General features: G+C 45.0%; 1 protein-coding gene across 1 annotated transcript; it reads right to left on the reverse strand.

The window, feature by feature from the left end:
- Window positions 1–5,629: 5,629 nt before the first annotated feature.
- Window positions 5,630–11,853, reverse strand: LOC125526051 (transcription factor GTE12). Its single transcript, XM_048691078.2, has 10 exons — window positions 11,434–11,853; window positions 9,533–10,292; window positions 9,386–9,434; window positions 9,195–9,295; window positions 9,021–9,075; window positions 8,889–8,948; window positions 8,615–8,736; window positions 8,426–8,492; window positions 6,305–6,426; window positions 5,630–6,218 (listed from the first exon to the last, which is right to left on the reverse strand). The coding sequence occupies exons 2-10, from the start codon at window positions 10,235–10,237 to the stop codon at window positions 5,850–5,852; spliced, it is 1,650 nt and encodes a 549-aa protein (XP_048547035.2). The 5' UTR covers window positions 10,238–10,292; window positions 11,434–11,853; the 3' UTR covers window positions 5,630–5,849.
- Between the last annotated feature and the right edge of the window lie 6,331 nt (window positions 11,854–18,184).

An 18,184-nucleotide genomic window follows, 5' to 3' on the forward strand; every position in this document is an offset into this window, starting at 1 on the left:
CTCCCATCTAGGGAGGAGGTCAAGGAAGAAGAAGAAGAAGGGGGGGCCCTCTCCCCCTTGCTTCCGGTGGCGCCGGAGCGCTGCCGGGGCCATCATCATCACCGCCATCTTCACCAACAACTTCACCGCCATCATCACCAACTCTTCCCTCCTCTATGCAGCGGTGTAACCTCTCTCTTACCCGCTGTAATCTCTACTTAAACATGGTGCTCAACGCTATATATTATTTCCCAATAATGTATGGCTATCCTATGATGTTTGAGTAGATCTGTTTTGTCCTAATGGCTATTTGATGATCGTGATTGGTTTGAGTTGTATGTTTTATTATTGGTGTTGTCCTATGGTGCTCTCCGTCTCGCGCAAGCGTGAGGGATTCCTGCTGTATGGTTTGCAATATGCTTATGATTTGCTTATTGTGGGTGGCGTGAGTGTCAGAAGCACAGACCCGAGTAAGTAGGTTGTTTATGTATGTGATAAAGGGGACTTGATACTTTAATGCTATGGTTGGGTTTTACCTTAATGAATCTTTAGTAGTTGCGGATGCTTGCTAGAGTTCCAATCATAAGTGCATATGATCCAAGTAGAGAAAGTATGTTAGCTTATGCCTCTCCCTCAAATAAAATTGCAATAATGATTACCGGTCTAGTTATCGATTGCCTAGGGACAAATAACTTTCTTGTTGACAAAAGCTCTCTACTAAAACTAATTTATTTGTGTCTTTATCTAAACAGCCTCTAGCTTTTATTTTTATGTTCTTTACTTTGTTGTAAGCTTACCCAAAAACACCTACAAAGTACTTCTAGTTTCATACTTGTTCTAGGTAAAGCGAACGTCAAGCGTGCGTAGAGTTGTATCGGTGGTCGATAGAACTTGAGGGAATATTTGTTCTACCTTTAGCTCCTCGTTGGGTTCGACACTCTTACTTATCGAAAGAGGCTATAATTGATCCCCTATACTTGTGGGTTATCACATCACTATAAGCCTTGCAAGCAATGTGACTAATGAGTTAGTTGCGGGATGTTGCGTTACGGAATGAGTAAAGAGACTTGCCGATAATGAGATTGAACTAGGTATGATGATACCAACGATCGAATCTCGGGCAAGGAACATACCGATGACAAAGAGAACAACGTATGTTGTTATGCGGTTTGACCGATAAAGATCTTCGTAGAATATGTAGGAACCAATATGAGCATCCAGATTACGCTATTGGTTATTGACCGGAGATTTGTCTCGGTCATGTCTACATAGTTCTCGAACCCGTAGGGACCGCACGCTTAACGTTCGATGACGATCGGTATTATGAGTTTATGTGTTTTGATGTACCGAAGGTAGTTCGGAGTCCCGGATGTGATCACGGACATGACGTGGAGTCTCAAAATGGTCGAGACATGAAGATTGATATATTGGGAGGTTATGTTTGGACACCGGAATGGTTTCGGATGAGTTCGGGCATATACCGGAGTATCGGGGGATTACCGAAACCCCCCGGGGGCTTAATGGGCCTACATGGGCTTTAGTGGAAGAGAGAGGAGGTGGCCAAGAGGTGGGGACGCCCCCCCCCCAAGCCCAATCCGAATTGGGAGGGGGGCCAGCCCCCCTTTCCTTCTTCTCCTCTTCCCCTTCCTTCCCCTTCCTATTAGGACTAGGAAAGGGGGGAAACCTACTCCTAGTAGGAGTAGGAATCCCCTCTTGGGGCGCACCATGAGGGCCGGCCAGCCCCCTCCTCCCCTCCTTTATATACGGGGAAGGGGGGCACCCCATGGACACACAAGTTGACAATTGTTTTAACCGTGTGTGGTGCCCCCCTGCATAGATACACACCTCGGTCATATCGTTGTAGTGCTTGGGCGAAGCCCTGCGCCGATAACTTCATCGTCACCGTCAACATGCTTTCGTGATGACGAAACTCTCCCTCGGCCTCAACTGGATCAAGAGTACGAGGGACGTCACCGAGCTGAACGTGTGCAGATCGCGGAGGTGTCGTGCGTTCGGTACTTGATCGATTGGATCGCGAAGACGTTCGACTACATCAACCGCGTTTCTTAACGCTTCTGCTTTCGGTCTACAAGGGTACGTAGACACACTCTCCCCTCTCCTTGCTATGCATCTCCTAGATAAATCTTGCGTGATAGTAGGAAATTTTTTGAAATATTACATTCCCCAACAAAAATTTCAACAACATTACCTATTTTGCAAAAAGAAATATCATAACATCATCGATATTCAAAATGGCGAAGACAAATATAATAATTCTGCAACATAACATCTGTTTCAAAAATCCATCCGCAACATCGTCTATGTTGCAAAAAGGGGAGAGGCGATTGTACTTTCCGCAACACAATCTCCATTGCAAAAAAAACTACAGCATGACCTTTGTTGCGAAAATTTCTGCAATATTACCTATATTAGGAAAAAAAATTGTAACATCACCAATGTTGAAAATGATGAAGACAAAAAAAATCTGCAACACAACCTCGGTTGCAAAAATCCTTTTGCAACATCGCCTATGTTGCAGAAAGGTGAAAGACCATTTTTTTTCTGCTGCACAATCTCTATTGCAAAAAATCTGCAATATGACCTTTGTTGCAAAATTTTCCACAACATTACCTATCACAAAAAAAATTCATAACTTCACCGATGTTGAAAATGTTGAAGACAAAAATAATAATTATGCAACACAACATCTGTGGCAAAAATCCTTCCGCAACATCCTCGATGTTGCAAAAAGGTGAAATACGGTTTTTTCCATCAAGCTAACAAACTGCTCTAGGTGTTTCGTAGGAAATTCCTTAATCATTCCTGCAGCCAGCCGGCCGATCCGATTAGTGCGCGTTGGGCTGATCCGATTAGAGAGTTTAAGCCTCTGCACCCGAGGTAAATAAAAATAATCCAAGCCGTCCGACACCTACAGATCACAAGGCTGGTAAGGCGGCGGATGTTTTTTTAATTTTCAGCCGGCATACGCGCAGTGCAGCCCTTAAAAAAACTTCTTGAATTTTCATTAACATTTTTTGGAATTTTTATGAACATTTTTTGTATTATAATGCACAAATTCTGAATTTTTCGTGAACATTTTTGTATATGATGAACAAATTATGAATTCAAAAAATATGTTTTTTATTTTATGAAAAAAATCTGTCAAGAACATTTCTTGAATATGATGAACAAATTTTGAACTCTATGAGCATTATTTAAAATTGATGAACATTTTTTTCAAATTGCTAAACATTTTTAAATCTCGAAAACTATTTTTTCACGTTGATGAAAAAAATCGTAATTTAAAAATATACAAATTTGAAAAAATGTCCCTAAGTTCTAAGTATCTTCAGAAATTTTAAATAAAAATATTCGCATTTGAAAAAAATGAATTTCAAAAATGTTCATGACTCCGAAAAGAAAAAAGTGAAAATGAAAAAAATACAGAAAAAAGAAAGGAAAGAACAAGAATGAAAATATATAAAACTAAAATAATATAATAATGCAAAGAAGTTAAGAAGTATTAGTATAAATTTAATAATTACATATTGTTGTTTAAAAATATATTTCTTTCATACATATTATTTTCCTTATCATTTTTAATATATAAATATTTTCGCAAACACGCAAAAAAAATTAAACATGTAAACACTTTTTAAAACAACATAAATAATTCTTGTACATGAATATTTTATTAAATATGTGAACAGTTTCAAAAATTATATGAATGTATATTCAAATATATAATGCACAAATGTATTTTTCAAGTAAGTTGTTTTATTTGTATGTATATTATTTATAATGAACGAATATTCTAACTTTATTTTTTACTGTGATTATAATTTACATATTTGTACCAAATTGTAGAAAAGAAACAACTAACAAATGAAAATGTCCAGTGCAGCTCATTTAGAACCCATGTGTGTGTCCACCTATGTCCACCTATAAGCCATTATGTGCTTGGCTATCATATTTTGCGGGGGGGAAGGAGATATTTATTGCTTAAGGAGGTGCATCGAACTTACAAAATTCAATAACTTCATCCAATCCACCCCCTAGCCACACCGCGGTGTGAGGAGTTTTACGCCCGTAGGTCGCTAACCAATGATTAATTTTATTTTTTGTATGACTAATTTTAGCAATTGAGATCTTCCTATCACATTTCCTCAACTCCTAAATTTCTCGGACTAACACCATGTTGGCTATCCTTAACAGACTGCAAACCCAATTCAATGATTTGTTCAACAGTGTCGCTATTATAGTATGAGGTCTAGGGTTTGAACCACCATAAACACCATTTGTCTTTTGAATTTTCCCTTTGTAGACCTGACAGGTAGGACCCAATCAACATACAGACATATATTGGTTTTTTAGGGACTTTATATGAGATCTAGTATTAATATAGGGGGTTTGTGCAAAAAAACATTGTTCCATCTCTGCCCGGTCACTGCCACTGGGCAATGGCGGAGCTACGTGAAAATCGGGGGGGCGTGCCCCCCCCCCCCCCCCCCCCCCCCCCGCCCAAACGATTTTCTTTTATTAATAGGTACTCTCTCTGTAAACTAATATAAAAAACGTTTAGAATACTAAAATAATGATCTAAACGCTTTTATATTAGTTACAGAGGGAGTAGTAAGCAATGGTCCCTGCAACTAGTTGGAAATAGGTATTAGGCCCATTTTCACTGTACACTACACGCATAAACCCATCTACGCACGCACACTGCTCGCTGCTCCTCATCTCCTGTGTTGTGATGTGCTCCATCTCACCTAGAACAGCCTAACGGCCAGCCGAAGAGAAGGCGAAGAGATCAGTATGAGCTATGCTTCTAGGCCGTCTGAGTCGTCGCGACGACCCGGCGCCAAGGTGGGTGGATCAAGGGCGCGCCTGGCATCGCCGCTGGCCACTGGTCGCCGATGTTGTCGACTGCTCGAACTCCACCCAGCAGGCCGTCCCGGCATCGGCGGCCGCCACGCCCCATGGAATTTGGCTCTAAGTTCAGTGACAATGCGACTTTGAGTCGTTGCAACCGTATATGCACGCCGAGGCAAGACAAGTTCTGGCACCTATTTTCCGTATTTTTTAACTTTTAGCACCAAAATGCCGCCGGCCATCTTCCTTTGATCTACAACATCAGCTCCCTTCTCTCGTCCTCCTCCGAAGCGGGTGTGTGACGGTCTTGCGGCAGGGCAACAGCGACGTAACCATTCCATTTCTTTGAATTACGCACACCAAACACAAGGACGGAACCAACCCATTACAGTGAAACGGAACCATGACATTCCATTACAATCCGTTCGGGAACCAAACACACCCTTCATGTACCATCCCACGGTTGCAACACATCATACATGCATATTCCGCCACACCATGGATGAGCGACCCCATGCACAAATTGCTCTGGGTGTTCATCAGCTGAGCCAAGTGACCATTGCACCGAGATGTTTTGTATTTGAAGCCGCCAAGGACACCCAGCATCTTTCATGTTCATGTTCAGGCATGAAACTCCCGAGTGTCAGTTTCAGATTACACGTACCTGTCGGCCAATCTGTGCATCACCATCAGGATGTGCTTGTCACGACTACAGGCAAAATGCCATTTCACTGGGATAATACACCACCATCTAAGCACAATACATATACACAAGCACTTCACTACTATATCGCTTTTTTTTCTCTTTTTTTCCAATTGTTTTACAGAATATCCGTACGAGAAACTCACTCTGAATACCACAACAGTTACAGTGCACTCCGCTTATGTCGACATAGCCCACTTGCGGGGCAGAATCACATCGTAACCTTATAACCACGATGTACGATCGTGTTGGTACACAATACGTATGTGAAACAAAGTCACAAGAAAAAAGAATGCTACCCACAGCAGCCAATCTCTCCTTCCTCCCCGTCGATATCCATATCCACAGCGGGTGGTAATATGCTGTTGACATCCACGGAGGGGGGTGATATGCTGTCGACATCCACGGAGGGTGGTGATACGCTGTCGACATCCACGGAGGGTGCTGATACGCTGTCCTCCATTTCATCTTCGACCTCTTCTTCGATGTCTCTCTTCATGAAAAGCCCGAGCCTCTCCAGCGGGCTTCCGAGGCCAGGTGGGAGCTCCATCCCGTCGACGAAATCCACAATTAGCTTGGCAGGAGGGTTTAGTTCCCACTTTTTGCTGATGTTTTCCAGGTCCTTTAGGAAGTCGCTGTTGTCAATGTCAACGGTCTTCTTCATCTGCAAAAAGGAAAAAGGTTGAATAGCCACGGTGGGACATCAAGCTTAGAGACTCGCTGGATGGTCGCAGGACAAGCAGCTACTACCATGTGTAGTGCCAGGCGTGCTGCCTCTCTTTCTCGCTCCCTCTTCTTCCTTAATTCTTCATCTAACTTGAACTGTGCAGCAGCTTCAGCGGCCTTCACCTGGGCTTCAATCCTTTCTTTCTCTGCAGGCATAGAACGAATTTGGAGGAAGCCATAATAAGGTCAGCATTAACTCAATGTCAACGTGGAACAGAAGAGTACGACTTAAAAATGAGCCATACAGAATATATTTTTAAAGTTTCTCTTCTAAATTTTGGAGTTCATGTTGTTGCCCATAATCAACACTGGCATATTGCTATATACTCCCTCTGTTCATTGAAGTTAGGTATATTTGTTTTTGAGATAAATTTCAATTTGTTAGGTGTATTTGCTTTATTTCCATTGAACTGCAGATTCTACCCAAAATAAATCCCACAGCCATTTTTTTTGGAAGCTGTGCTTCATTTATGCAGTGGTCCAAGTTATTTTTTCGAAGGATAATTAATTTTTCACCCATAATTATGCCTGTAATCACCAAACTAAGCAGGGATATTTCTGTCCCAAATCCTCCATTATTGTTCCCAAAAAATATAACATTATCGGATGTCCCCTAAGGGACAAATATAACTAACATTAAGGAATGGAAAGATTATAGACTATAGAGTACTAGGTCGGTACAGGAGTAAGTCAGTTTGTACCAAACAACCCACAACCTTTAGTGCCTAAGACTTGCATACCAAACGCTACAGTTATGGAAAAAACTCCCAGAACCAAGAACCAACTCATCCATCTTATCATATCAAACAAATAATAGCTACTCTTTGAAAAAATATCGATCGATGTTATGAATTCTTCCTACCTTGATTGCCTACAAGCAACAGGACTTCCTTTAATAGAGAAGCTACAAACTGACAGTGTAACTGACAGGCAACTGCCATAATTAACTGATACGTATCTAAGCATCTTTCATTTACTAACCAGATTGTATTTTACGTATTGCCAACATACTTCAGATAGGATCAAAATAAGTACAAAAATTCATGACCCTTGCCAGTGTGTACACATGCCTCAATTTTGTAAGGACGCTCTTCCTTTTGACAACTTTCATGTTGAATAACAGCAATATCTGTATCATATCATGCTAACAAAGTAAAATACAATGTTCCAATGTATGGACACTCCACTAGTAACGGAAACATATGGCAAAATAGGACGTAGAATGACTAGAGACAAAGTTCAACTCTTCCAAATTGGTTGGCACATGGATGGTTTCGAGCAAGAGGAAAAGGCAATATAGAGCAACACAGATGAGAAAGAAGATACTTGGTTCATCAACAACCATTTTAAGAGTGGATCAGGGTTAAGGCATATAACCCATTTCCGTAGCACGCAATAACTATCACTTCCTAGCCAGTACACAATGGTAACTAACGATGCCAAAATTAGCTGAACTAGGTGAAACATCACTATAAGCCAAGGCATGAAATACACAAATTACGGACTGTACAAATAAATCCGGGGAAGGGACACTTTTGGCATTCTTTTTATTGTTGTGCACAAGAATTAAGGTCTGATGACTAATAAACTTGTTCAGAAAACATAATCCATCCATTAGTGAACTATCAAGATAAAATATCAAGCCTCACTTTCGCATCTCTTATTGTTAGTGCCATGTCAGCATGTGAGACTCTAGTGAACAGTTGCCACTGCCAGCAATCCCAGCATTGAACAGGCCCATTTTGAACAAGTTTCATATCTTATTAACCCTCTGTTCCTAAATATAAGATGTTTTGGCAGTTCAGGCAGCTCACTTTAAACTGCCAAAACGTCTTACATTTAGAAACAGACGTAGTACAATTCGATCAAGTATATCTTAATTTTGGAATGAGAATTCAAAGTATCTTATTTTGGGCATGAGAATTCAAACAAGTTTAGCTTATTTTCTCCGTGAAAAACTCAAACAAGTGTAGTTCATTTTGGGTTTAAATGAAAAGATGTCCCATTTAAAGAACAGGATTACAAGTCCACATGACTACGAGAGAGCTCAGTGCACATATAAGATACCTGACCAAACTCACAGAACTGGTAAACATATCCAGACTATATAAAATTGCTGATCAGAAGCTCGTGGCTAATTATTACCTTCTTGCTGCCTTTTTTCCAGCCTCTCCTTTTCCAACTGTAATTTTGCAGGGTCTATTTGCTGCCCCTAAGAAAAAGATCAAAACAGCACATCAGCCAGAACTGCAAGTGCAGCAGAAAACTTGCCGACTAAATAGCATAATGTAATACTAATGTACAAATTTTAGCATCTATATTACAGAAAATTACATGGTCCAGAAGTGCCTTCTGCTGTGCCTTCACAATCGTTCCAGCAAAACGTCTCTTAAGCATTGCTGCACGAAGGGCCTTGGCTGGTGACAAAGGTTCAGCTTGTAAATAACTTCCGTCTCCTGAGATTCACATCACAACATGCATTGCATTAGCAACCAAATATATGGCAACAAGATTGTGCCAAGTTCCTAATTGTTATGTTATCACCACAGATAAAGAGTTAAACAATAATTACATGAAGATATGATAAAAGAGGGCAAGGTGATAGAACCTTGTCCATAGGAAGAAAGAGGCGAAGTTGAAGTATCACTGCAAGACCGTGATTCATTTCCTAGGATAGCAAACAAAAGCATTAACAAAACAGATGGCATAGGATACAATTAGATGGAATTCATCAACATACCAATCGACTGAACTCTGTGCTCACTTGACTGGACCTTAGTTGTGTTAGCGCTCTCCTACAGATAGAATAGAAGTCTTAGGAGGGACAACTGAGATTTTGCTTCACAAATGATGTGCCATAAAACTAAATACAGAAATGCATCAAACAGAAACAAAGGGAACTCATTGTCGAAACCTTGGTGCATGGGATAGAATGATGTATTGTCGAAACCTTGGTGCATGCGATAGAATGATGTAAAGAGCCCTCTTTGCTACCAGCTGCTTGCACAGGCGTCTCTGGATTAAAAAACATCTATAACCATGACAAAAGAGTATAGTCCTGAAAAGTTTGTGGCGCATAATGATAAGAAGTTACACCATTCACACCTTTGGATAAGGTCTGCCCCGAGCCACGCACACAAAACTTAATTTTTACCTGTTCATACAACATATAGCAGTACATTAAAATCATATTGCCATTAGGATGACAAAATACCAAATAATCAAGTGAATGAAGGTATCAGGTGGTCTTACTTTGGAGGATATTGCATTTGTCAATGTCTTCTTTGCAGATGAATCTGAGCATGCGACCAGCCCTCTAGAAACCACTGGCTTTGAATTGACAGCCACATGAGCCTTAATTACCTTCATCGGCAACTGCACTGGCTTCAGATTTCTGTCGCTCCATTTTCTTTCATATGATGTCCATTCAGAATTAAACATTATATTCAGCTGTTCAGCTACTGTGTGAACCTGATTTCCAGGAGGATTATACGTCATTGCATTTGAAAATGTTAGTCTCACATCTGCTGCAAACTCATCGGTGCTTAAATAATTCTTGTTTGTGAGTTTCTTCTTGACAGTGCCCAAGTCCATTGGATTGCGGATAACATCAAAGTAATCAGGAATGCCAAATAGGTCCGGATCAACCGGTTTATGGAAAAGCCAACCACCTGGGTGATCCATGAGCTTCCCCAGAATATTTCTACAGACCCTTGTCTTGCTAGCATTCATGCTTCCAGCCTTGTTGTTAGAAGATGGTCGATGCTCAGATGAAGAAATTGACGTCGTTCCAGATTTTTGAGACCGTTTACTTCCCTCCACCTCTGAATCTGTACCAGAATCTTCCGATCCACTGCTTATATAAACTGACCTCCGCCTCTTACAGGCTTGCGTGGTCATTGTGTTTGGTTTATTACTTTCTGATTTTGGCAAATGACCAGTAACTTCAGGCTTCATGATGCCCTCTCCAATAGGCACACATGGTACATACAGCACAGCTTCTCTCAGTCAGCTGAAAACAGAATATTCAGTCAGAAGCAAGCTGCTTAAAATGCCGAGATAATCATAGGGCAGACAGGAAAAAGAAGACGGAAGACAATGAGACCTGGTCATGTACTATCCATTCTGGAGGAACAGTTTATCTTGACTGAACAGAACCTATGGCGATATAGAGAAAAATACAATCCATGAAATAACAACACTAACAGCCCATACAGACAATGAATGGTCACTACATTCCTTATTTTCAAAAGAGGAAAGTAGGAACTCTGAATCTGGAACAAAATGTGTGCGGAAAGTATGGAGTTAATGCCCCATAATCTGTGGCAGCTAGTAACAAAACAGAAGGGTGAACACAGTAAACGTAACGTGCATAGAACACACAGGAAAATCATCAAATATTTCCAAGTAATAATCACAATCCATAGACAATTTTCCAAAAAGGGGCAACTTGACGTTCAATTCCACCATATTTCCTTTTTAACCATTTTGTTCCCAAGGAGGAGATACATATGAAGTTTTGCAAAGGTTGCTTTTGGCTGTCCAAGGGAAAGCCAATGAGGCTGCTCATGAGCTAGATAGGAATAGCTTCCAACTTTCCTTATCCTCTGTTCGGGATGTTTACCCCCTAGTTTTATTTTGCACGTGATCGGAAACGGTGCGTTACAACCCCAACTACCCAGCATATACTACGCTGGTGACTAGTACAGATCCCCCAAGGACTACTGCGAATATGTCACCAGGATGGAAGCAGGGTATTATCCTTAACTCGGTTCCATGGTGTTTGTTAATTAATATAAGGCTAGCCGAATGGCCTTTACTAGGAAAAAAATGGTTTTTTCTCTTCTCCTAGTAATAAGAAGCTAAGAAACGGCCTATTGGAGACGAGATTCCCAACATACCCTAAAAGCCTCAATTGTGCTAGAGTGGAGAGCCCAATTAGCGCAAGACATCTATGATTCTAGGGTTAACGGCCTATTGGAGATGAGATTCCTGACACGATACCACGAGTCCTTATTATGCGAGGCTAGGCGCCTGGTTATCCAATCCCCAATCGAAGGGGCCACCCCAAATTGCCAAGAACCCCAACCCATTAACCCTAGAATCGTAGATCGGACCCTCGTGGCGTGTGCGAGAGAGATAAAAGAACCAACCTGAGCGTGTCTTCGCCGGGGCGGGCGGAGAGCAGCCCCCCAGGAGGTTCCTTCGGAATCCTTGGCCCCGGAGGGGGAGGCCTCCGCTGGCGTCGCGGGGAGCCGGAGACGTGCACGCGCGCGGAGGCTAGGGTTTCGGCCCGGGCTCCGCGTCGAGGCGGGGCGTCGGGGGCGGGCGGTGGAACGAGCCGGCGGGGGACGGACGCGGGAGGATGGGGCCGGCGGGGGACGGCGCTGCAGGCGGGGGATTTGGGCGCGGTGCGTGGGGAGCGGTGGCTGGTCGGTCGCGGGGGCTGAGGAGCGGCGGAAGGGCGTCGGGGGCGGGCGGTGGGGGGGTGGATGCGGATGGGGGGAGGGGGCGCCGGAAGGCGGCGCGGATGCGGGGAGCGGCGGCGTTGGAGGAACCCTAGCAAGAGAGCTTTTTTTTTTTTTCTTTTTGGTGCGAGAGAGAGAGGGGAGGGGGCGACGGGCGGCTCGGGGAGGGAGAGAAGGGCCGGCTCGTTTCGTGGATGGAGTGGCAATATCGGCGTAAATACAGGCTCGTTCCAGGGGTTAATAAATTAGAACTGGCGATATTTTGTTACAATCAGGACTTCTCCCCCGGGTTTTTTTTCAGTCCTGCCACGATCATGTTTTTTTTATAGAATCATAACGTGCTTTATTGCATAAGATCAACGTTTATAAGAACGTATGAATGTTCTGGAGGGAAATTTAACCAAGTATTACGGCCTCCCTCAAGGGAAGAGGCCATCTCAGCTGCCCGGTGAGCTTCCCCATTGTGGTTACGTCCCTCGTAATAAAAATTTGAACACTGTGAAACTACGTTTCTTAATCTTTTGCAAGATCATCCAGTGGCTTCTGAAGTTCTTGTTGGCTTGAAGCTCCCATACGACTCTTGGACGGTCGGTTGAAACATGTAATTTGGTTAGTCCTAGGTCTTCAACCAAAGAAATGGCTTTCCGGCACGCGAGCACCTCGAGGGGCTCGGGATAGACTATGCCATCAAATACGAATGCCGACGCACCCTGGAAAGCCCCTTGCTCGTTGCGATAGACCAAGCCCACTTCGCCTTTGTTTCGTGTCTTTGCGGCCACTCCATCGACATTTAATTTAATGTGCCCTTTGGCGAAGGAATCTATCTTGACCTGTAGCATGTTTGTTCCCAGACCTGGCCACCTGGGTCGACACGACGCGGCCCAAGGCTAAACGTGTCTGTCATAGCACCGCCTGCGAGGGCACGTTTAGTACACGGCCTTGTTGTGTTGTCCCTCATGCCCAGCCTCCAGCCCAGGCACGACACCATAGATAAACGGGCATGCCAACTGACACAACGCAAGAAGTTTTTGAAGGAAATATGCCCTAGAGGCAATAATAAAGTTATTACTTATTTCCTCATATCATGATAAATGTTTATTATTCATGTTAGAATTGTATTAACCGGAAACACAATACATGTGTGAATACATAGACAAACAGTGTCACTAGTATGCCTCTACTTGACTAGCTTGTTGATCAAAGATGGTTGAGTTTCCTAACCATAGACATGAGTTGTCATTTGATTAACGAGATCACATCATTAGTAGAATGATGTGATTGACTTGACCCATTTTGTTAGCTTAGCACATGATCATTTTAGTTTACTGCTATTGCTTTCTTCATGACTTATACATGTTCATATGATTATGAGATTATGCAACTCCCGATTATCGGAGGAACACTTTGTGTGCTACCAAACGTCACAACGTAACTGGGTGATTGTAAAGGTGCTCTACAGGTGTCTCCGATGGTACTTGTTGAGTTGGCATAGATCAAGAATATGATTTGTCACTCCGATTGTCGAAGAGGTATCTTTGGGCCTTCTCGGTAATGCACATCACTATAAGCCTTGCAAGCAATGCAACTAATGAGCTAGTTGCGGGATGATGCATTGCAGAACAAGTAAAGAGACTTGCCGGTAACGAGATTGAGCTAGGTATTGAGATACCGACGATCGAATCTCGGGTGAGTAACATACCGATGACAAAGGGAACAACATATGTTGTTATGCGGTTTGACCGATAATGATCTTCGTAGAATATGTTGGAACCAATATGAGCATCCAGGTTCCGCTATTGGTTATTGACCAAAGACATGTCTCGGTCATGTCTACATAGTTCTCGAACCCGTAGGGTCCACACGCTTAAAGTTCTGTGACGATCGGTATTATGAGTTTATATGTTTTGATGTACCGAAGGTGGTTCGGAGTCGCAGATATGATCACGAACATGACGAGGAGTCTCGAAATGGCCGAGACATAAAGATTGATATATTGGAAGCCTGCATTTGGACATCGGAAGAGTTCCGGGTAAAATTGGAATTTTACCGGAGTGTCGAAGGGGTTACCGAACCCCCCCCCCCCCCGGGGGGTTAATGGGCCTTGTTGGGCCCTAATGGAGAGATAGGGGCCGGCCAGGGCAGGCCGCGCGCCCCCTCCCCTCTGGTCCGAATTGGATTGGGAAGGGGGAGGCGCCCCCCTTTCCTTCTCCTTCCCCCCTTCCTTTCCTCCTCCTAGTAGGAGTAGGAAAGAGGGGAGTCCTACTCCTACTAGGAGGAGGGCTCCTCCTCCTAGCGCGCCCTACAGGGTCAGCCGGCATCCCCCCTTGCTCCTTTATATACGGGGGCAGGGGGCACCCTAGAACACACAAACTGATCATTGATCTCTCCCAGCCGTGTGCGGTGCCCCCTGAGGGAGGTCTGGATTAGGGGGTCTCCGGACAGCCGGACTATAACCTTTGGCCGGATTGTTGGACTATGAAGATACAAGATTGAAGACTTCGTCTCGTGTCCGGATGGGACTCTACTTGGCGTGGAAGGCAAGCTAGGCAATACGGATATGTATATCACCTCCTTTGTAACCGGCCTTGTGTAACCCTAGCCCTCTCCGGTGTCTATATAAACCGGAGGGTTTTAGTCTGTAGGACACAACAACAATAACATACAATCATACCATAGGCTAGCTTCTAGGGTTTAGCCTCTCTAATCTCGTGGTAGATCTACTCTTGTACTCCCTCCGGTCCCTTTTACTCTGCATATTAGGTTTGTCCGAAGTCAATCTCATCCAACTTTGACCAAGTTTATATAAAAAATTATAGACATTCACATAACAACACCAATATCTTTAGATTCATCTTGGAATATATTTTCATATTATATTTATTAGATATTATAGATGCTAATAATTTCTAATATAAATTTGGTCAAACTTAGCAAAGTTTGACTTTCGGCAAATCCAATGTGCAGAGTAAAAAGGACCGGAGGGAGTACTACCCATATCATCAATATTAATCAAGCAGGACGTAGAGTTTTACCTCCATCAAGAGGGCCCGAACCTGGGTAAAACTTTGTGTCCCCTGCCTCCTGTTACCATCCGCCTAGACGCACAGTTCGGGACCCCCTACCCGAGATCCGCCGGTTTTGACACCGACATTGGTGCTTTCATTGAGAGTTCCTCTGTGTCGTCGCCGTTAGGCTCGATGGCTCCTTCTATCATCGTTAGCGATGCAGTCCAGGGTGAGACTTTTCTCCCCGGACAGATTTTTGTATTCGGCGGCTTTGCACCGCGGGCCAATTCGCTTGGCCATCTGGAGCAGATTGAAAGCTACGCCCATGGCCATCAGGTCAGGTTGGGAAGCTTGAACTACACGGCTGATATCCGCGGAGACTTGATCTTCGACGGATTCGAGCCTCTGCCTTGTGCTTCACGCGGTCATGATGAGTACGATTTAGCTCTACCATCCGACAGTGTTCAGGAGATCGCACCGGCAGCCGCTCCGACCCTCAATTTGGAGCCAATTGCGTCGTTCATGGACGGGTGGATGGACCCCGCCACGGAGGCCTTACCCTCATCGGCGATCGAGCCAAACATAGACCTTACTCTGCACGAGAGCCGTGTTGACAAACTGCCGGATCTCTCTCCGACCACGGACTCCGAACCGCCTGCGGCCGTTCCTATCGAATCCGATTGGGCGCCGATCATGGAGTTTACCTCCGCGGATATCTTTCAGCACTCGCCCTTCGGTGACATACTGAACTCATTAAGGTCTCTCTCCTTGTCAGGAGGATCCTGGCCGAACTATGTCCGGCAGGACTGGGATGTGGACGACGAAGAAATTCGCGGCCCACCCACCACCCACTTAGTAGCCACTGTTGATGACTTAACCGACATGCTCGACTTCGACTCCGAAGACATCGACGGCATGGACGATGATGCGGGAGGCGAAGATGAACCACTGCCCACAGGGCACTGGACAGCCACCTCATCATATGATATATACATGGTGGACACACCCAAAGAAGGCAATGGCGACGAGACATCAGAGGATGACCCCTCCAAAAAGCAACCCAAGCGCCGACGTCAGCGGCGCCGCTCTAAGTCCCGCCAAAGCAAAAGTGGTGATACCGGCACAGGAGATAATAACACTCTGAATAGTGCCGAAGATAACAACAATCCCCTCCAGCAAGATTTAGAGCAGGAGGATGGAGGAGCCAGCCCTCTTGAGAGAGCGGCAGATGGAGAAGCGGAGGATGATAATTGCATGCCCCCCTCCGAAGACGAGGCAAGCCTCGGTGATGACGAATTCTCCGTGCCAGAGGATCCCGTCGAACAAGAGCGCTTCAAGCGTCGGCTTATGGCCATGGCAAATAGCCTTAAGAAAAAGCAGCAGCAGCTTCAAGCTGATCAAGATCTGCTAGCTGACAGATGGACTGAAGTCCTCGCAGCTGAGGAATATAAACTCGAGCGCCCCTCCAAGAGTTACCCAAAATGCAGGTTGCTACCTCGACTGGAGGAAGAAGCGTATGACGCAGCTGATCGGCCACCTCGTGGCCGTGATAGAGAGGCATTCCAGCCAAAAGCTCAGCCCGCACCCCGACGCCATTCAAATAAAAAAGCATGGGGAAACACACCAGACCTGCGAGACGTATTGGAGGACAAAGCAAAACATGCAAGATCGATCTACGGATTACGAGGGTGCGCCACTATGCGAGACGATAAACGTCACGCCGGATACAGTAAAAGTCAATCCGGCCGGGCCGAACACAGCGGGCAAGACCCATTCGAGCTGCCTTGCGATATAGCCCAATATAGAGGCGCCGCACACCCCCTATGCTTCACAGACGAAGTAATGGATCACCAAATCCCAGAGGGTTTCAAACCCGTAAATATTGAATCATACGACGGCACAACAGATCCCGCGGTATGGATCGAGGATTTCCTCCTCCACATACACATGGCCCGCGGCGATGACTTACACGCCATCAAATACCTCCCACTAAAGCTTAAAGGACCAGCGCGGCATTGGCTTAACAACTTGCCAGCAGAGTCCATTAGCTGTTGGGAAGATCTGGAAGCCGCATTCCTCGACAACTTTCAGGGCACTTATGTGCGACCACCAGACGCCGATGACTTGAGCCACATAATTCAGCGGCCAGAAGAATCGGCCAGGCAATTCTGGACATGGTTCCTAACAAAGAAAAATCAAATCGTCGATTGTTTGGATGCAGAGGCCCTAGCAGCCTTCAAGCATAACATCCACGGCGAGTGGCTTGCCCGGCACCTTGGACAAGAAAATCCGAAATCTATGGCAGCCCTCACGACACTCATGACCCGCTTATATGCGGGAGAAGACAACTGGCTGGCTCGCAGTAACAACATATCAAAAAACCATGGTACTTCAGATACCAAGGACGGCAATAGCAGGTCACGTCGCAACAAACATAAGCACCGCATTAACAGCGATAATACTGAGGATACGGCAGTCAATGCCGGATTCAAAGGCTCTAAACCCAGTCAGCGGAAAAAGCCATTCAAAAGAAGCACTCTGGGCCCGTCCAGTTTGGACCGCATACTCGATCGCTCATGTCAAATACACGGTACCCCTGACAAGCCAGCCAACCACACCAACAGGGAATGTTGGGTGTTCAAGCAGGCCGGCAAGTTAATTGCCGAAGATAAAGATAAAGGGTCACACAACGATGACGAAGAGGAGCCCCGGCAGCCGAACACCGGAGGACAGAAGAGGTTCCCCCCACAAGTGCGGACGGGTGAACATGATATACACAACCCACATCCCCAAGAGGGAGCGGAAGCGTGCGCTCAGGGACGTATATGTGTTGGAGCCAGTCGCCCCAAAGTTTAACCCATGGTCCTCCTGCCCGATCACCTTCGATCGCAGGGACCACCCCACTAGTATCCGTCACGGCGGATTTGCCGCACTGATCTTAGACCCAATCATTGACGGATTTCACCTCACTCGAGTCCTTATGGATGGCGGCAGCAGCCTGAACCTACTCTACCAGGACACAGTGCGCAAAATGGGTATAGACCCCTCAAGGATCAAACCCACAAAAACGACCTTTAAAGGCGTCATTCCGGTTGTAGAGGCCCATTGCACAGGCTCAATTACACTGGAAGTGGTCTTCGGATCCCCAGATAACTTCCGAAGCGAAGAATTAATCTTCGATATAGTCCCGTTTCGCAGTGGCTATCATGCACTGCTCGGGCGAACCGCATTTGCGAGATTCAATGCGGTACCGCATTATGCATACCTCAAGCTCAAGATGCCAGGACCCCGGGGGGTCATCACAGTCAATGGAAACACAGAGCGCTCTCTCCGTATGGAGGAGCACACTGCGGCCCTCGCAGCAGAAGCGCAAAGCAGCCTCTCAAGGCAATCCACCAATTCGGCGTTTCAAGACCCGGACACCTTCAAGC

The sequence above is a fragment of the Triticum urartu genome, chromosome 7A (genome assembly GCF_056163025.1).
Source record: "Triticum urartu cultivar PI428250 chromosome 7A, HENAU_Tu73, whole genome shotgun sequence".
NCBI classification, from domain to species: Eukaryota; Viridiplantae; Streptophyta; class Magnoliopsida; order Poales; family Poaceae; genus Triticum; species Triticum urartu.

Bases quoted from the DNA above. Each gene is read 5' to 3' on its own strand.
- LOC125526051 (XM_048691078.2), bottom strand. From the start codon at position 10,237: ATGAAGCCTGAAGTTACTGGTCATTTGCCAAAATCAGAAAGTAATAAA. The intron at 9,435-9,532 runs GTAAGACCACCT...TTGTATGAACAG, and splicing joins CAAATGCAATATCCTCCAAA to GTAAAAATTAAGTTTTGTGT. The intron at 8,493-8,614 runs GTAATTTTCTGT...TCTTTTTCTTAG, and splicing joins AGAAGGCACTTCTGGACCAT to GGGCAGCAAATAGACCCTGC.